Genomic DNA, 20,574 nt, shown 5'->3' with positions numbered 1-20,574 from the left:
TCAACCAAGTAACTTTTGAATAAAAATAGTAGAACTTCAGGATTGATCAGAGAGCTTTAATGTGTTATGGTCGGAAAAGAAGCTCAGGTGCTATTAGAAGAGATTTTTTAAAATAGCTTTAAATCTACTTGAAATGTTTGAAGAAAAATGTGTTCTTCTGGGTCTTCCCAGTGCACCAGGCCCGAGCACTTGTCTCATGCACCCAACCTGGGCTGGTGATCTGTTTCACCCTAGATAATATACATGTTTTGATGCTGTTCTCTTGAAACATCCCACCCTCGCCTTCTCCCAGAGTCCACAAGTCTGTTCTATACATCGGGTGGAGAGGATGGGGAATACATGTAAATCCATGGCTAATTCATTTCAATGTATGACAAAAACCACTGCAATGATGTAAAGTAATTAGCCTCCAACTAATAAAAATAAATGGAAAAATTTAAAAAAAAAAAAAAGAAAAATGTGTTCTTCTATAAGGGCACCTTTCACTTCTTTCTCTTTCTCTCACAATTCTGTAGGTATATTTCCTACAGTGTCGTAGAGATTTTGGTTTGCTGCACCTAGAGCAGACTGAAAAGGAATGCCTCGGCCAGCTCGCCAGGGCGACTCACAGGGCAGCAAGGTAACCTCCCACTTCCTTGGTGTGTCTTGAGCTCTGAGATCTCATGGGCGGCTCCGAGGTCGGACATAATATGTGTTGTGCTTTACATATATGACATAAGAATCTCTGGGATGAGGAAGCCATTTTTTTTAAACCTCAGATGTCGTTTAATCACTTTGAGCTTTTACTCTGTTGCTCCTGTGTAGCACGGAGCAGTCCATTAAGTGCAGTAATAGCTTCTAGTGGATTTTCCCTTCCTCTACAATGAAGCAGATCACAAGTCTCGGTCAGAGACGTGCATAAAGACCAGATCTTTACAAAACAAGGTGGATTCCAACTGGAAAACTTTTTCTAATTCTTTTCTCTTACTGCTTAATTTTAAATGCCTTTGGAAAAATACACTGAGGGAAAATCAGCATTAATACCTAAAACATTAATATCTTTAACACCTGTGTTAAAGACAGTTTGTTACTGTGCTACAAATGAATGGTTTTCAAATTTGGGGCAGGTTGCATGGGATTCTTTTTCAATTTGTAATTTTACCAGGTGTACCTTTAAACTTAAGGAATTAATTGAGTTAAAAATCTCTGGGACCAATGCATCACTATTTTTAATGATTATTATTTCAATATAATCGTCATTATTCTTCAGTTCTGAAGAATCAGAATCTCTGATGTTTAACAAGATTCCTAATATATACTGATGTACGTTCAGGTCAGCAAAGCACTGTTGTAAGTGATCAATCTGTCTTTGCTTCCTCAAGGGGGAAATGATGCTCTATAAATTAGAATATTATCAAGCTTCTTTGTATGAGATGGTCTCAGTAATAACTTGTTAGGCTCTTTTAAAGTTGTTGTGCTAGGTGATTCTGGGGTGGGGATGTTACAACAGATAGAACCTTGTGAAAGGCCACATGAAATCTCTTTTCTAGAGATACCAGACCCTAAACACCTTAAAACTGTTTTACTTAAGCCATTTGGTGGGCTGCTTGGCAGAGCTGCTGTGTCTGTGCAATTTATACATTTTATAGAGACAGCAATCTATAATTCATCCTTGCAAAGGAGGTACTCTGTGATTTACCTTTTTGTAGGGAATATCTTTTTCTAATTTACAAGACAGCCTTATAGGCCAACCATGGCCCTCTGATGTCAGGGTAATGTGAAAATGGTCCAAAACCTGCTTCCAGGACGAGTCAACATCTTTGAGATTGCTCGTGCACTGATGCACATGTGAGTGCCAATTCACTTCAGTCGTGTCCCATGACTCTGCCCTGGAGCCAGCCTGGCTTCTCTGTCCATGGGATTCTCCAGGCAAGAATACTGGAGTGGGTTGCCATGCCCTCCTCCAGGGGATCTTCCCGACCCACAGGTCGAACCTGTGTCTCTTACATCTTCTGCATTGGCAGGCGGGTTCTTTTCCCACCTGGGAAACCAAACTAGGTGGCTAGGGCAATTTCCCTACTTGGTCTTCTTTGCCTGCCTTCTTCAGTCGAGGGGTTCCTGTACAAAGGTTTTATAGTATGTCCTAAAAAATACTGCCAAGATAGAAAAAAACTTAGTGTTCTGGAAGCAGAGGTTATATCCACTGTTTAAAAAAGAAATCTTGTCTTTGTTTCCTACTCTTTTCTTAAAACTGTTAATAACAAGTCCTTTCATAAACTTTCTTCCCATTTGAGGCAACTGGTGATAGAGGTAATTTTGTTGTTGTTTTATTTACATAAATATTAGAGAACATAATAGAAACTTTTGGAAATCTAAGTGACATATACAAAGAACTTTCTCTTGTGTTTCCATTTTTGTACCAGCAACCTAAAATCACGTCAGTTAAAGGCTGCTGTAGACAGTTGGAATGCCATTGTGACAGATGTTAGAAACAAGATTGCATTCCTCAGGGTAAGTCATCAAGTATTTAGAGTAAATTGACTCAATTGTGTAGATCGTATACACTTTTAAAAAAATCTAATATTAAAAACAATTGGAAGAAAAGCTATGACAAACCTGGTGGTGGTTTAGTCAGAAAGTCACATCTGACTCTTGTGACCTCATGGACAGTAGCTTGCCAGCTCCTCTGTCCATGGGATTCTCCAGGCAAGAATACTGGGGTGGGTTGCCATTTCCTTCTCCAGGGGATCTTCTGGACCCAGAAATCTAACCTGGGTCTCCTGCATTGCAGGCAGATTCTTTACTGACTGAACTATGAGGGAAGCCCTAGACAGTGTATTAAAAAGCAGGGACATCACTTTGCTAACAAAGGTCCATATAGTCAAAGTTATGATTTTTCCAGTAGCCTTGTATGGGTGTGAGAGCTGGGCCATAAAGAAGGCTAAGCACTGAAGAATTGATGCTTTCGAACTGTGGTGCTGGAGAAGACTCTTGAGAGTCACTTGGACATCAAGGAGAGCAAATCAGTCAATTCTAAAGGAAATCAACCCTGAATGTTCATTGGAAAGACGGATGCTGAAGCTGAAGCTCCAATATTTTGGCCACCTGTTTTCAAGAGTCTACTCATTGGAAAAGACCCTGATGCTGGGAAAGATTGAGGGCAGGGGGTGAAGGGGATGACAGAGGATGAGATGGTTGGATGGCATTACCGACTCAATGGACGTGAGTTTGAGCAAACTCTGGGAGATTATGAAGAACAGAGGAGCCTGGCATGCTGCAGTCTGTGGGGTCACAAAGAGTTGGACATGACTGAATGACAACAGAAATTTAAGGAAAACATGTTTTTTCATTGCAGTTATTAAAATATCCCTTTTTGAGGTTTGATTACTTCCTTGTAGTTGGTTGTAGATCTCACCCTAACTCTAACACCTCTTCTTTCGGGTTCTTGGTTTAGTAAATGGTACATGCAAAAATTGTGCCTCACACTTAATTTTCCTAGAATTCCAAAGCTAACTGTGCCCCAGTCATAAGTGAATGTTTTAACTTTATCTGAGTAATTATGTGTTTATAGAATTAAAAGGAAGGCCAAGAATACCTGTATTAGTTTTTAATGTTAAACTTTTTATGTAGTAATAATTACTCCCTAATGCAAAGTAATAAACTCTTAGTTATTCATGTAATAGAATTAGAACTGTACTAAAGGTAATCTGTGAAGAGGTAAACCACTGAATATTTATTAGTTTATTCATTTGTTTTTAGAATAATTTCACATTTATATCTTAAAGTTGATATATAATGTTGATTGTTTTGTGATTCCACAATACTGCCAGGAAAACATTGACATTTGGTTATAAAGAATTGCCTCAAAGCACTATCTACTTGTCTGGCTTTGTCCTTGCTGGGCTTCCCTGTTTCTTTCCTGGATTCTTTCATCCTCAGCTCTTAGTGATGCTTAGCACTTTTATTGGGTTTATTAAAAGTTTTGTACTCAAAAGATCTGCCCTTTGTTCTCTATCATTGTTTTCTTCTAAGAACATGTCCTGTATATGAAAGTTTATGTTTTAAGACTTTTTCTTTCCACTCTTGTGGGTTGTTTACAAAGTAATATGGAAAGCAAAATGGGGACAATGCCAATAATCTAGAAAGTACGTCTTTAAACTTTAAGGTTGGGAGTCTTACTTTTGGCAAAATCCAAGAGGAAAAAAACAAAGCTATGTGAGGAACTAGAGAAAACTAAAGGTATAACTTTTAAGATAAAAAAATGTGGAAATTTAATCAGTTTTTTCTAAACCTTCCTCTCCATTTCTAAAATGAACATTTACAAGTAGTTAAGCTGTTACAATACTTTTTCCCCATATTGATCAGCTAGTGTATTATTTACATCTTCTTGATCTTTAGACATTGTTTACTTTAATCAGTGATTACCATTTGGAGGCTAAAAATTATGGCAACACTGAGGAATTATCACAGAGATCTGTGAATTATGTGTCATTGTACCTTGTCACTCAATAGATACTATTAAAGACACAACTATTAGTATTTACATTTATGGAGAGTGGTGTATAGAGTTGTTTTATGTCAAAAATTATTTTTATAGTATTTCTGGCTTACTAGATTGGGAATCACTAACCTGTGTTGTGCTATTCAAAACTATATAAAGTATTTCCATATGCTATTCCTTTGAAATTGATTTTGCTGTAAAATATTGTTTCTCTTCTTCTGTTAGACACAATACAATGAACAAATTAGCAAGGTGAAGCAAGGGTTTGCCTTGAGTACATTGCCTCCAATCCAGCTTCCTCCACCACCTCCCAGTCCTGAGATACTGGTAAGAAATACAGTTGACTCTTGAACAACACAAGGGTTGGGGGGTGCCAGCCCCCCATGCACTCAGGAATCTGGGTACTGCTCTACTCGAAAACAATGAATTTGGTAAATGACTCCCCAAGAGCAGAAAGCTGAAACAGTTTGGATAGAATCAAGACTCAAACCCTAGTTTTTTGATTCCATGAATCAAATGTACACTTTCTCCACATTTAAAGACCTATAAAACGAAAATACAAGGACTATATTTGTTGACAAAAATAGGCAGATAAGTGGACCCACACAGCCCAGACCTGTTGTTCAAGGATCAGTTGCATATGATTTTGAACAGTCACCATCCTCATTTTGATAAAATGGTGAGAACTGTACAACACTGAATAAGCAGTACGTTCATGTGTCTTCAAAGTGGATAGGGCGCATGTTGTGCCTGTCACTTGTAATTATGTCCATTCCTGTTGTATCATCTGCAGATGGTATGACTAGTTTGTTGGCTCAACTGAGGCCAAGAGATAGGTTGTATCATTGGATTTTAGTAATGCGTTTGATATCTAAAGAGGTAATGTATGCTCATTCATCCTGTCAACCACATTTACATGGTGGGAGAAAACTGATGAATGCTCAGAATTCCCAAATGCGCTCAAATTACCACTAGACGACTGAACCCTCTCAGCATAATACCCTATCAGGCTGGACTTCACTCCTCCACTTCCTCTTCAGACTTTGTTTCCTGAACTTTTATCTTCTATTCTTACCTTTTAACATCAAAGACAGCTTTCATTTAGGTCCCTTCACTGACTGGCTAGGGATAAATGGGTCTTCATCAGACAAACTAATCTCTATGCCATACTGTTTATGTTAGCCTTCTGGGAAACATAGTCGGGGGGGAAAAGTGAAAAAAGTGAAGCATAGTACCTTAGCCCAATAAACTCATACAGCTTTCCAAAAGACCTTTTGGAACAGAACCACTCGATGATAGCTTTTATTATGATAACAGATCTGAGGATAAGAAAAAAAAAGCTGTGATATATTTAGGGGTAGATCACTTTTGACATTAGCATTTCTGCTTATAATAGAACTCTGAAAATATTATTTCTACAAATACTAGTTCAGTATATCAAAGAACTTAAAAATTATTAATATGTAAATTGTGTGGAGTTACACTGTGTTTCAAAAGCAGAATTTAGAGCTGAGAAAGTATTCTATGATACGCATGGGCTTTAGTTTAGAATGAGAGGATTGCCTTTTATATTTTTGATTAGTTCAAGTTTTACAGGAGCTTTGTATTATGGATATTTTTATTCTAGGCTTTGAACAACATCCTTGCCAATTCTTCTGATAAGGGATGTATTGCATAGATGACAAATCCCAGATTCCCTTTAGTTCTATGGGAAGTAACATAGTAGGATTTCTAGAAACTCTGTTGCCTTCTGCCTGTATTCAAACTGCTGCCTGTAGGTAGTAGTTAAACTCTCCCATGACTAAACATAAAATGGCTCCAGAGACTTGGAAGCTAGATACAGAGTTGTTCTTTGGAGTTTTCTGGAATCAGACTGGCATTAGCTGTCTGTGACAGCTATATGTGACACCATGACTGACAAACATTATCTGACCTTGACCTCTACATCCTCATCCTTTCAGAGCCTTGCTTATGTCTGATGTGGCTTTCCAGATTTAGTCAAGGGCAAAAACTCACTGGCAGTTAGGCTCAGTAAAATTCATAAGCATCCTTTGCAAACATTTAAGAGGTACATGTGTATCTTTTGTGCTTTCTAACCAGAGTCACTGCTGTGCTTGATCAGAGCTGACTTGTGTTAAAGTACAGGCGCTAGTGACCGCTGAGCATTAGGGGAGTAGTTTGAAAGCACAGACGCTGGAAATGTGGCCATTCTTTCAGTATAAACAGAGACGGTGTTGTACCGTGGACATACAGTAGAGGTCTGGGTTCAGGGCCTAACTGGAAGAACTGTGTTAGTTTGGGGAAACTCAGCTGTCCCAGGCTTCGGCTTTCGTACTGACAAATCAAGAAATTGTCCTGGGTGATCTGATCACTAACTAACAGAGAGGCAGATCACTGTCTCTCTGAAATTCTAGTATTGTAAAGAATGGTCACCAGGCTTTAAATAAATATTATGGTCTAACCTGAGAAGTCTGGAATAATGGGTACTCTTCCCAGTTTAACCCAATATTTTTATGAGTTTCATTATATTTTGATTTTTATACCCTGGCTGTCTAATTCTCAAAGTAATATTAGGTAATTGTTGTCCTCAAAAAGAGTAGGACCACTGATTCAGAACCACCATTTGTTATTTAAGAACTTTATATTACAAATATATTGAAACATACATAAAAGTAGAATGATGAACCTCTGTGAACCCAAGAGCCATCTTCAACATCATAATCAACATTTTATTAATCTTGTTTCATGTTATTTCCTCCTTCCTCCCCACTGGAACATTTTAAAGTAAACGCTATATATCATATAATCTCATCCATTTATACTTCAGCATGCATTCCTAAAAGATGAAGACTCTTATTCTTATTGGCTATAATCACACCACCATTCTAAGAAAATTATAATTTTTATATCTGATATTACAATTCATATTTCCCCAACTGTTTCAAAAATGTCTTTTTCTTAACTAGGTTAACAATACTTCCAATTTGGTTATAATTACCATTACTTTAAAAACTCTTATTTAAAAAAAAAAACAATCCAAACAAGGTTTATAATTTCATTTGGGTGATTATTTTTCTTTAAAATTGTAACAGCTACCCAACACCCTCTCTCTTATTCATGTCATTTATTCGTTGAAAAACTAATTTCCTGTATTATTGATGTAACTGATTACATCCTTATAATGTCATTATACATGTTCTGCTATTTCCTATAAACTGATCATAGGTCTAGAGGGTTAAATTAGAATCAGGTTCAGTATTTTTAGCAAGAGTACCTTATAGGTGATGAAGTATATGCACATTAGAAGACACAGTGTCTCTCGTTTAGTGATGTTAGGAATCAAATGTCATTCTTGTCTCCATTATAAAGTTCCCCATTAATTGTCACCTTTCTGGTTTCAGTCTCGTTACTTAAGAGTGATACTGATGTTCATTTTTTAAATTCAACAAATAGGTGAACTTGTACTTTGTGCCAGTGCTAGACCCGGCGCACAGTAGATGTCCCGTAAGCGCGTGCTCTTCTGTAGTCCAGCTAACAAGGCAGCCATCCCATTGGTCGGTGCTGAGAAGGGCCAGCTTTCTACAAATCCCTGGGAAGCTCAGTGTCACCCACAGGCATGTCCACGAGTCACTATAGGAGGGTTTATCCCCCTGGCCCGCCCTGTTTTAGCTTTCTAGTATCCTTGAAACTAAACATAAGTTCAGAACTCCACCAGGTGGTAAAAGGTCCTTTCAGTACCTAAGAGCAGAAGTAATATTTTATGTAGATGACTGATTCTTCAGTGAATTTCTGAGTGTCAGTATTTATCAGTGTGGAGAGTACTCACCGAGGAACTGCTTTGTGCCGTCCTTTGCGTTATTCCATTTGGCAGAGAACTTTACGGATCCTCTTACCTCAGCTCTTGTTTTATGGGTTAATAACTTGGTGTCCAAGGCCACCCAGCGAGATGGGAAGAAAGTAGGACTAGAATTGAGTTCTCTTCTCTCTCTGTGTTCTTTAGTGTATTTTACTGCTCCCTGCTTTTTTCAGATATTCATATACTTCACTAGTGTTATAACAGCACTGTTTCTGATATACTTTATCTAGATTCAAATCAGTTTTCCTTCCCCCCCAAAATTCTTTGCTCTATGAGTTTATGTTATTGACTACATAATCATGTGGGGGGTTTGTTTTTATTTTCTATCTTTTCTATTTTAGATGCAGCAGTTCTTGGGAAGACCCATTGTGAAAGAATCTTTCTTTAGACCCATACTCACTGTTCCTCAAATGCCTGCCGTTTGTTCTGGAATCGTCTCTGCATCTGGTCAATCTAGATCTCCCTTGGTACAAAACTTCCTTCGTAGAACAGACATTAACTAGTCCATTGTCACAGTGGACTCCCAGAATGAATGTCTTCTCTTTGTTGATTTGTTTAATAAAGTAAATAATGATGATAATTGAATGAATATGTCCATGAGGCACTGTGTTAAGTGCATTACGTATATTAACTATTTCATTAAGTAATAGTAGTTTAGTTTTTAGATACAAAGATAAATCTGATATTATAGTAGAGAATTCTTAGTTTTGCTTCTAAAACAGATGGGGTGAGATTGATAATATTAAGAGTTTATATTTAGCATGGTTTTTGGGTAGGTTGAAAAGCAAAGAAGCCAAGTCACATTATGCCACAAAACAAAAGAAAAAGTTTTTATACATAGATACATATGTGTATATTGTAGGACAGTGTTTATCTATAAACAGGTAATATAAATAGTATCACCCTGAAACATGTTATACTGCAAAGTTACAAATTTTCCTAGTTACAAAGAGCCAGATAAGCTTTATGAGAACCTGAAGGAGCAGGAGAGAAGTTTAAAATGATTAGGATTGTCAGTTGTAATCTTGGTCAAGGTATACTTTTTATTAAAAAACCTCACAGGAGATTGATGTTTAAGATAATTAATGAAAGATTCTCTAATCTTGAGTTTTTCATAACTGCCTCCTAGTGAATTGAGGTTTATTCTGTACCTGTATATTGCTGACAGACTCCCTTTGAAAGGTATAGTCAAATAGATTTACTTACTTGTATAGAGGCCTCTCTACAAGCGAATATGTATCTAAGCTTTAACATGTTTACTAAGCAACACATTTTTTTTTAATCACCTTGATATTACAGTGTTGCTGAGGTGTTTTGCTCCTGCAACATTCTATGAGGATCTGTAAAATTTTAAAGTACCTCAGCCTTCTAATAGGATTAGTTTCTGATTCCTCTAAAAAAGCTTGGACACTGAGGCAAACTCAGATTTCTGGGGCTATTCTGCTCTTTCTCTGACTTACTAGGCTTTGTATGAGTAATTTCAGTGGCTGTTAGTAGTTGCTAATTTTTCATAAGTAGTAACCATACATTTTAAAATAATCTGTAATCTTAGATAGAAGATACTTTGTTTATAATTATCCTAATAACCAGATAAAGCACTTAACAATATTTGCACATTGATATTAATTAATTAGAAACTTAATGGTTCTAGGAAAGAACTCTCATAAAATACAGGGACATTTTTGTCTGATGATTTCATGGCTCTGAGCTGTCAGCCTCCATGTACCACCTGTGTGACGTTTGGAGACATTGGCAGATAGTTCAGCAGTATTCTCATCTTTATTTAGTTGTTTGAAATTAAATTTTATTGTTTGCTTTTTATGATGAATAATTTTATCTTATTAGATATTTATTATTAGTAATTTTATTAATTACTTTTATAATTAGAAAAATATAATACACATAGTATATACAAAATATATAATATATACAGTAGAAAGCAAAACTACCCTGTTGTTGAATCCTAGAAAATAATCACAGTTTATGGGTTATTTTATATCTTACAGTCCTTTTTCTATGCATACACATTTGAAAAATTTTTTTTCATTTTTCATCTCTTAACTTTTAATGATAATTTGCTGATTCATTTCATTATATTTAAGGAAGGGGGAGAACATAAAGAAAACTGAATCGATTAGGCAGGAGAGCAACTGGTTGAACTAGACACCAAGAATTAGAAACACCTATACTCAAGTGCATAATTTTTGTACTCCTTGCTTAATTAAAATTTTACCAAACTATATCCTTTAAAAATGATGCTAGCCGTGTGACCATGAATTTAGATTTCCTTCACAGGGCCTACCATATATTCAGAACAGTAGGACTTTTTTTTTTTTTTTTTTTTTTTTTTTCCATTTATTTTTATTAGTTGGAGGCTAATTACTTTACATCATTGCAGTGGTTTTTGTCATACATTGAAATGAATTAGCCATGGATTTACATGTATTCCCCATCCCAATCCCCCCTCCCACCTCCCTCTCCACCCGATCCCTCTGTATATTATCTAGGGTGAAACAGATCACCAGCCCAGGTTGGGTGCATGAGACAAGTGCTCGGGCCTGGTGCACTAGGAAGACCCAGAGTGAAAAATATTTTAATATGAGTTCTACCATAAATGCTGTGCCATAGAATTTTTAAAAATTACATATATTATGGATATTTCTTATGCTCAGACATAGAGATCTATTTTTAAGGACTTGATTAGATATGCTACAGTTTGTTTACTTATTCCCCTATTAACAAACTAGGTTGCTGTCAGAAATGCACACAGTATTTCTGTTTATGTTTGTAATTACTGAGACTAGTATGTGCCATTTTAAAAATAAAGGTAAACATATATAAATAATTAGAAATATTGTTGTGCTGGTTAAGGAAAAAAACTTGTAAAAAGGGAACATGCATGTCAGTATTCCTCTTTACTGTACCCATCTCCTGAGGCATGGAGATGCCATGTTGACGTGGAACTCTGCTTCCCCATAAGTGAAGCTGATGGCATGACTGTGCTTCTTACAGATGACTCGCATAGCCTGGACACTGCCAGCTCCTGTGGCAGAAGCTGTGCCCCCCAGTGCAAGTCTAGGACGTGACCCCCTCGTGATGGATTGGGAGAAGGTTACAGAGAGGCTGAAAACCGCCTTTCCACAGCAGACCAGGTAGCGTGGTCTCTCTTAGTGTTGTGAACAGACCATACTACAGTTCCCATAGCCATAATTATGCAATGGAACATTTCAGAGAGACAATACCCACCCACCCCACTCCCAACACACAGAAGGTACAGTTATTTCCTAACCATCACCTTGGTAAGGAAAATGACATTCATTAAGAAGGGATAGTTTTCAGTATAAATGCTAAACCTCTCCATGAAAATTATTAGTTTTAAGTCACGAGGGAATGAACTTTTGAATTTAGGTTTGCTTGTTTAATGAAAGTACAACTAGTTATAAACCTATCCAGTTTTAATGCCACTAGCTCCAATAATTATCTTAATAACCTATTTCCAAAGTGAATTTTAAGTTAATTGTATGCCATATAAGTACAAACATAATCAGATTTCCTTAATTTATTGAGGGTTCTTATGGTTTCTTTGTTAAGGAACACAGTTAAATGCAAGAAATCATTATTTTACTGTGCTTTTCACAGTTCTGACTTTTGCAGAAAACTGTTTAATTCTATTCCTCCAGAAATGAAGTATCTTTAATCTTGTATCAAATGAATAATTCTAGTTTTCACCAGCATTTTCATTTGAAGACCAGTGCTTTTATTTAACAGTATATACTATTATATTTCATGGTTATATTATAGTTTTGTAAACATAATGGTGAATAGAAAATGAAAATAGAATTTTAATATAGTTGTGGTAAAAAATGTTTATAGAAAATAAATAGTAAATCAAAGATAGTTTTATAAGGCTGGTGACATGACATTTCATTTGAGAAAAATATTTTATCATCCTACCCTGTCCTACCAAAATGTGAATGCAGACTTTGAGTCAGTTGGCCATGGGAATTGAAAAATAGCATGTTGATTAAAATACTCCTAGGTTTCTTTATCACATAATGTGTCTTTTAGTCTTTGCTTTCCTTCTCTGTTAAATATTTATTTTCTGTTTATGAATTTTATAAAAGTAGAATTGATAGCACAATGATCGAGACTGATAGTAACATAATTGTAAAGAAGTATTTTAGCCTCTCTCGAGTAAGAGAACATTAAGAAGTACAACATGCAGAGGCTCAGTACGTAAATAAGTATTTCAAACTTCATTTTCACAAGTGAGGTTTTATAGACAGTTAAAATCTCATTGGGGGAAGAAAATAAATACTGAACTTTATCAATCACGAGCACATTAGTAAGAATTTTCATTCTGGTTTAAGATAAATGCAGATGGACCCATGATCACGTTTTTAGATCAGAGATCCAAAGGGTCACGTCTGTATGGTGGATATTATCCTATGATAGGATTTTTTTTTTTCATTTATTTTTATTAGTTGGAGGCTAGTTACTTTACAATATTGTAGTGGTTTTTGTCATACATTGACATGAATCAGCCATGGATTTACATGTATTGCCCATCCCAATCCCCCCTCCCACCTCCCTCTCCACCCCATCCCTCTGGGTCTTCCCAGTGCACCAGCCCCTAGCACTTGTCTCATGCATCCAACCTGGGCTGGTGATCTGTTTCACCCTAGATAATATACATGTTTCGATGCTGTTCTCTTGAAACATCCCACCCTCACCTTCTCCCACAGAGTCCAAAAGTCTGTTCTATACATCTGTGTCTCTTTTTCTGTTTTGCATATAGGGTTATTGTTACCATCTTTCTAAATTCCATATATATTCGTTAGTATACTGTAATGGTCTTTATCTTTCTGGCTTACTTCACTGTTTGTAATGGGCTCCAGTTTCATCCATCTCATTAGAACTGATTCAAATGAATTCTTTTTAATGGCTGAGTAATAGTCCATGGTGTATATGTACCACAGCTTCCTTATCCACTTGTCTGCTGATGGGCATCTAGGTTGCTTCCATGTCCTGGCTATTATAAACAGTGCTGCGATGAACATTGGGGTGCACGTGTCTCTTTCGGATCTGGTCTCCTCAGTGTGTATGCACGGGAGTGGGATTGCTGGGTCATATGGCAGTTCTACCTACGATAGGATTTTATATCTCCTTTGGAGGGCACATCTTCAAGGCAGTAGGAAAATGATCACTACTCTTTCCTTGATGTTTTCCAGAAAGGAGCTTACAGATTTCGTACGGAAATTGAAGGATACTCATGGGAAGTCCTTATCTGGACTGACATTTGATGAAATTGTTCACAAGATTTCCCAATTTATTGACCCCAAGAGATCTCAGGTAAAAAAAAAGAAAAGCAACTAAACAACAGAAAACAAAAAGTAAAACTGTATCTCCTGACCCTTATCTTTAGTTAGCTGTACTAATTATCTCCATAACATGATCAGGAAATCAATTATAATCATATTAAATCATATATTAACATTAAACAATTAAACTTGACAAATGGCGTTGGAAACACCACCTGATCATTCTAGAATAAAACTGAGCCTTTTGAAATTTAGGTTATTTTGAATATTTCAAAAAGGAGACTTTTTTTTTCTAATTTTCTGCAAAGACTTATTTTAATTAAAAGAGTACCTAGAGTTACTTTTGTTTTTACCTGGTTCTTAATCTATAAGTAATATTGCCAGTAATTGCTTCAAGATTTCTTATGAACCTGATTATTAACCTTTTTGTTGTTGTTCAGTCGCTCAATTGTGACCCCATGGACTGCAGCACACCAGGCTTCCCTGTCCTTCACTATCTCCCAGAGTTTGCTCAAACTCTTGTCCACTGAATCGGTGATGCCATCCAACCATCTCATCCTCTGTGCACCCCCTTCTCCTGCCCTCAATCTTTACCAGCAACAGGAGTTTTTCCAGTAAGTTAGCTCTTTACATCAGGTGGCCAAAGTACTAGATCCTCAGCTTCAGCATCAGTCCTTCCAATGAATATTCAAGGTTGATTTCCCCTTTTGCTAAATTCCACTGTAGCCTATTCTATGGTAGTCTGTCAGTTCTTCCTGTCTTATGCAATTCTAAAAAAATAATAAGTATGATATTCTTATTTTCAGAGTCAGGAAAAATCAGCACCAAATGGTAATCGTGTTCCACCTAGCCATACTGCACCAGAGGCTAATGCTGCCCAGCCCTCGAAACCAACCCCAAGGTCCCTTGGTTCGCAGGGCTCTGTGACACAGGGAGGAGCCAATCGCTTGGTGAGACTGGACTGTTGGTTCTAAATACACTTAACATTAGGAGCGAGAAGGGGCTGAATTTAACCTCATGCGTTTTCCCTAGGATGAAGAGGAAGAAGAGCCTTGCGTAATCTGTCATGAGACTCTCTCTCCAGATAACCTCTCAGTTTTGCCTTGTGCACATAAATTCCATGCTCAGGTAAACTTACCTGTTTAATATTTTGCCATTAATCAATTAAGTGAAATTCATGCTACATTTCTTGAAATCATATACACATATGATCATCCACTGTGTCATGAATTTCACTGGGTATTCACGTAGTGGATAGAGTTGATGTCTTTCCCCATACCTAGCCATGGATTGCATTGTTTTCTCAGGTCTTGATATACCTACCAGGAGAAGGGGACCGTGATGAAATTTAATGGGCAGAGTGGCATTTCTTTTGATGAACAGAACTGGAAGGAATGTTGATTGACATGACAGTTGACAGTTTAGCAAAGTGACACTTCACCTTGCCTTGTTCTGAGTAGTGTTCTTTGTTACCACCTAATGATGGCCAAGTGCCGTTACAGCACATAAGAATTACCTTACCAGTCTGTCCAGGCTTCTGTATCTGCTTTTGAAGATGCCAAGGCTTGAGTTTTTTGTTTGTTGTTAATTTTTATTGACGTATAGTTGCTTTACAATGTTATGCTAATTTCTGCTGTACATCTTTGAATCAGCTATACATATATGTCCTCTTTTTGGATTCCCTTCCCGTTTAGGTCACCACACAGCATTGAGTAGAGTTCCCTGTGCCGCACAGTAGGTCCTCGTTAGTTGTCTGTTTCATATGTGGTAATGTGTGTGTTTCACCCCCACTCTCCCAGTTCAGCCCACCCTGCCTCCCCCCGTGGGGTCCATACGTCTGTTCTCTATGTCCGTGTCTCTATCTCTGCTTTGCAAATAGACGCATATGTACCATTTTTCTAGATTCCACATATATGCATTAATAGACGATACTTGTTTTTCTCTTTCTGACTTCCTTGACTTGTATGACAGTCTCTGGGTCCATCCCTGTCTCTGCAGATAGCGCAGTTTCATTCCTGTCTGTGGCTGAGAAATATCCCACTGTATGCATGTACCACATCTTTATCCATTCCTCTGTTGATGGGCATTGATTGAGGTTGTGTCCATGTCCTGGCTATTGTAAATGGTGCTGCAATAAGCATTCGGGTGCATGTATCTTTTGAAATTATGGTTTTCTCCAGGTATATGCCAGGAATAGAACTGCTGGGACATATAGTAGTTTTTTTTTCCTAGTATTTTTAAGAAATCGCCTTGCTATTCTCCATAGTGGCTATATCAGTTTTTATTCCCACCAATAGTGCAAGAGGGTTCCCGTTTCTCCACACCCTCTCCAGCATTTATTGTTTGTAGTTTTTTTGATGATGACTGTTGTGACTGGTGTGAGGTGATAGATACATCACTGTAGTTTTGATTTGCATTTCTGTGATAATTAGTGATGTTGAGCATCTTTTCATGTGCCTCTTGACCATCTGTGTATCTTCTTTGGAGAAGCATCTATTTAAATCTTCCACCCATTTTTTGATTAGGCTGCTTTATTTTTATATTGCTGTTTGTACAAACTTGAGCTGTTTGTACATTGTGCAGATTAATCCCTTGTCAGTTGCTTCATTTGCAAATATTTTCTCCCATTCTGAGTGTTGTCTTTTCATCTCGTTTGTAGTTTTCTTTTGATGTTAGGAAAATGTGAGGCTGGCACATCTTTTGTTAATTCTTGGCATTTATAGATTAGCAACATAGATTAACTTCTGATGTTGTTGCTCTGAAAGTGCTATTGATATATAGTTTATGATCCGAGTCTTCTGTTGTGGGAGTGCAACATGACACAAGAGAAGGTGATCTTACACAAGAAAGGCTTCTCAGGGAAGTGAACAATAGCCACCTTATTCAAGCCATATCTGTAAAACATCATTTCAAAGACAGTGTGAAACCTGGTACAGAGCTATATTTTTCATCTGCTCTGTTAAGAGATATGCACAGAGTGACTAATCCTAAATGATCTCCAGATAGATACTTTAGTTCAGTCGCTCAGTCATGTCCAACTCTTTGCAACCCCATGAACCGCAGCACACCAGGCCTCCCTGTCCATCACCAACTCCTGGAGTTTACCCAAACTCATGTCCATTGAGTCGGTGATGCCATCCAGCCATCTCATCCTCTGTTGTCCCCTTCTCCTCTCGCCTTCAATCTTTCCCAGCATCAGGGTCTTTTCCAGTGAGTCAGCTCTTTGCATCAGGTGGCCAAAGTGTTGGAGTTTCAGCTTTAACATCAGTCCTTCCAATGGACACCCAGGACTGATCTCCTTTAGGATGGACTGGTTGGATTTCCTTACAGTCCAAGGGACTCTCAGGAGTCTTTTCCAACACCACAGTTCAAAAGCATTAATTCTCCAGCACTCAGATTTCTTTACACTCCAACTCTCACATCCATACATGACCACTGGAAAAACCATAACCTTGACTAGACGGACCTTTGTTGGCAAAGTAATGTCTCTGCTTCTTAATATGCTGTCTAGGTTGGTCATAACTTTCCTTCCAAGGAGTAAGTGTCTTTTAATTTCATGGCTGCAATCACCATCTGCAATGATTTTGGAGCCAAAAAAATAAAGTCTCTCACTGTTTCCCCATCTATTTGCCATGAAGTGATGGGGCCAGATGCCATGATCTTAGTTTTCTGAATGTTGAGCTTTAAGCCCAGTTTTTCTCCCTCCTCTTTCACTTTCATCAAGAGGCTCTTTAGTTCTTCTTCATTTTCTGCCATAAGAGTGGTGTCATCTGCTTATCTGAGGTTATTGATATTTCTCCCAGCAATCTTGATTCCAGCTTGTGCTTCCTTCCAGCCCAGCATTTCTCGTGATGTACTCTGCATATAAGTTAAATAAGCAGGGTGACAATATACAGCCTTGATGTACTCCTTTTCCTATTTGGAACCAGTTTGTTGTTCCATATCCAGTCTGATTTTCCTGAAGATCTATGTAGAAAATAAATGTTTCACAAACTTATTTTATCCTTTGCCATTGCTCATTGAATAGAAAGCAAGTAATTCATTTAGGTTGCTGTCTAGGGACAGAGTTAATGGGCCTCATGTCTACTGCCTATTCTTCATACTCTTAATACTCTCTCATCTGGCTGGGCTCTCCATTATTCATTCAGGTAAAATGATTTGTTTTTGGAGAGTCAGTATTCAAGCAAATAACTTAATAGATAGTTCATAGCCAAAGAGTACTACCATTATCACCAAAGAAAGGCAATCTTAAAAGTATACCCATTATCTCAAGATTTTAACTTCAAACACCATAAGTACTTGATACAACATATTTGTGACATTTGTATATTTAGATATGACTTTTTCTAGATTATCAATTAGAATAATAGATAGTAAATAGAGAAAAATAGAGCAGGTTTCCCCAACCTCCTTGTTAGGAAAAAGTGCTAGTCTATCTGAAGATTGGGGTTGGAGAAAGGAACTTATTAGAGTAAACTGGCCGAAAGGTGTTGTCCTGTTACCAGCTATGTTGCTCAGCAAACCATGGACAAAGTGCCTTCACTGCAGCAGTTTTCATGAAAGAAAGTGAAAGTGAAGTCGTTCAGTCATGTCCGACTCTTTGCGACCCCAAGGACTATAGCCTACCAGACTCCTCTGTCCATGGGATTTTCCAGGCAGGAATACTGGAGTGGGTTGCCATTTCCTTCTCCAGTTTTCATGGCAATCCACCAAATAAGGCTCTACGATCTATCAGAAGACATATTGGTTGGCAATCCTGATGTATAGAGTAACACCTGCCTCTGCTAGGCTAAATCTGAGTGACTGACATGAATCTTTTTGCTCCTTAGTGCATTAGACCTTGGTTGATGCAACAGGGGACATGCCCAACCTGCAGACTCCACGTTTTGCCACCAGAAGAATTTCCAGGTCACCCCAGCCGGCACTTGCCCAAGATCTGATTCAGCAGGGTGACTATGCAAAGGAAGTTCAATTTTCAGACTCCAGAATTTAGTTTTCCATTTATTTGAGCTGATAGTGTGAGTGATATGAAGCACTATGTTCTTCAGTATTATTCCAAATAAGCTAGTTAATCTCATCAAAGCTGCAGCCAAAGAGGAGAGGACAAATCTTCAGGACTGTGAACTGAACTGAAAAGGTTTAAAGAAGATAAAATTTTGAAAGTTACATTAGATTTGCCCTTATTTTAGTAAATATTTTCTTCCAACTTAAACGTGATTACTGTTAACATGTATCTTAGAATGTCTTCTCTTTTCCTTATTCCTCTCATCCTTTACTTTCTCCTGAATATGCTATACTTTAATTTCCTGAGCTAAATGTAAACAAGAGTAAGAAGATTCCTCAGATTTTAGTGTTCTTTTTAACTTTTAAAATTACTTATGAAATATATGTTATTTATTTATATTTTATCTCTATCTTCCCCATTCTTTCCTATTCTCTAAAATATGTACCTGTGAATAGATATGGGCTACTTGAGGGTGAGGACCAACCACTGATGTCTTGGAGCTGGCTTATATACTGTACTGGTTTGTGAGAGATGATTCCTAGTTTCAGGAATTTTGTGAAACAGTTATTCAAACTGTTGTTAGCTTGAAATCTGGTATAGTGGGAGTATTTTACACCACCGAAATTGGTGAATGCTATAGATAAGGGCTTTTTTTTTTCCTTCCCCAAGAGCTGGTTATTAAAGCTTTACCAGCATACCACTGGGGCTGTGCCTGATGGTTCTGACTGCTCTCAATGTCTTGCTCAGTAGATTCACCATAAATAGCGCCCCAAATCAGGAAGCAGTAAGAAAATTAGTATGCAAATTAAGTCACTTGCTCATTTGAATAACTTTATTTGTAAACATGCTCGTTGGACTTTAATCATTTATGCTTTGGAGGAGTTTTTTTTTCCAGCCTTAAAAGTTTCTAATTTCACTTTCTCATGCATGGGTGGTGTCCTGTTTGTGTGTAGTCTCTTATGACAGAGTTGACACCCACTGAGTTAAGTGGCACATTTAAAGCTTGTCACTGAGAACTTTCATTCTTAGAGGTCAAAAATCTATTTTGAAATTAGTACTGTGTAAATGTTGTGTTGTACATGTCTCTAGCTACAAAATTATTAATAAAAGAATTCAGTTACCTGGTAAGAGAAATGTTACTTTGTTCATATTATTTTCCATAAATTAACGAAATTCATTCTGTGAGTGTTTCCTGACTCAGCAACTATTTTACCTGTATATTTCACTGTAAATGTATCTTGAAGTTGTTTTAAATCTCTACTTAAAATTACTATTTCTGAAATTGTATGCTGTTTTCTTCTCTAATGAGAATAGACTGGAAAATGTGGAAGGAAATACCCCAAAGTAAAGGCAGTCATCTAGACTTGTTAAGTGCCAAAAAAGTCTTAGAATTATACAATTCAGAACTTACAGGACCTTTAATAATTATCCCATCTAACACCTCAAGGTCATGGTCATATAGCAGATTACCTTGTAAAACATTTTTTAGTGTATGTTTACAATTGTATATACACTTTCATGTGGGAAAGAATAAATGTTTCTTAATTGAATGCCTATTATTTTATTTGTGTTTATCGCTGTAACTGTATCCTACAACTACTTGAAATCTCTTTCAAACATCTCTTTCTGTTTAATTGTGCTTAAATTTTATCTTCTCTTGTGAGAAAGGGTAGGAAAGTATACAAGAAGTCAGTCATCTGTACTTGTAAAATATCAAGAATATCTTAGAATCATAGAAGGTCAGAGTTTATAGGGTCTTTAATGATCCTCTGGTCTGTGGCCTCATTCTACAGGAACACCTTGCCCTAGATCATGCAGTTAAATAGTGGCTGAGCCAGTCCTAATACTTGAGAAAGTCCTGATACGCAGTGAGTCACATGTTTCCTCTATCAGTTCAAGCTGCAAGGCTGTA

At 37.2% G+C, this 20,574-nt stretch overlaps 1 protein-coding gene across 11 annotated transcripts in view; it reads left to right on the top strand.

Moving 5' to 3' along the window:
• DZIP3 (DAZ interacting zinc finger protein 3) overlaps positions 1–20,212 on the top strand; it is a 116,995-nt gene extending 96,783 nt beyond the window's left edge. For 9 of the 11 annotated variants that reach the window (XM_070454932.1, XM_070454930.1, XM_070454926.1 and 6 more), the window contains 9 exons: positions 516–619; positions 2,403–2,490; positions 4,706–4,807; positions 8,678–8,803; positions 11,349–11,488; positions 13,568–13,688; positions 14,464–14,607; positions 14,690–14,785; positions 18,487–20,212. In XM_070454932.1, the coding sequence (XP_070311033.1) occupies positions 516–619; positions 2,403–2,490; positions 4,706–4,807; positions 8,678–8,803; positions 11,349–11,488; positions 13,568–13,688; positions 14,464–14,607; positions 14,690–14,785; positions 18,487–18,597 (1,032 nt within the window). In that variant the 3' untranslated portion in view covers positions 18,598–20,212. Of the gene's footprint in view, positions 1–515; positions 620–2,402; positions 2,491–4,705; positions 4,808–8,677; positions 8,804–11,348; positions 11,489–13,567; positions 13,689–14,097; positions 14,272–14,463; positions 14,608–14,689; positions 14,786–15,351; positions 15,392–18,486 lie in introns of those variants that run through there. The other 2 variants (XM_070454931.1, XR_011483449.1) reach the window with 2 other exon arrangements.
• Positions 20,213–20,574: the final 362 nt, after the last annotated feature.

Source organism: Odocoileus virginianus, chromosome 25 (genome assembly GCF_023699985.2).
Source record: "Odocoileus virginianus isolate 20LAN1187 ecotype Illinois chromosome 25, Ovbor_1.2, whole genome shotgun sequence".
In the NCBI taxonomy this organism is placed as follows: Eukaryota; Metazoa; Chordata; class Mammalia; order Artiodactyla; family Cervidae; genus Odocoileus; species Odocoileus virginianus.
This window is presented reverse-complemented; position numbering and strand designations above follow the sequence as displayed.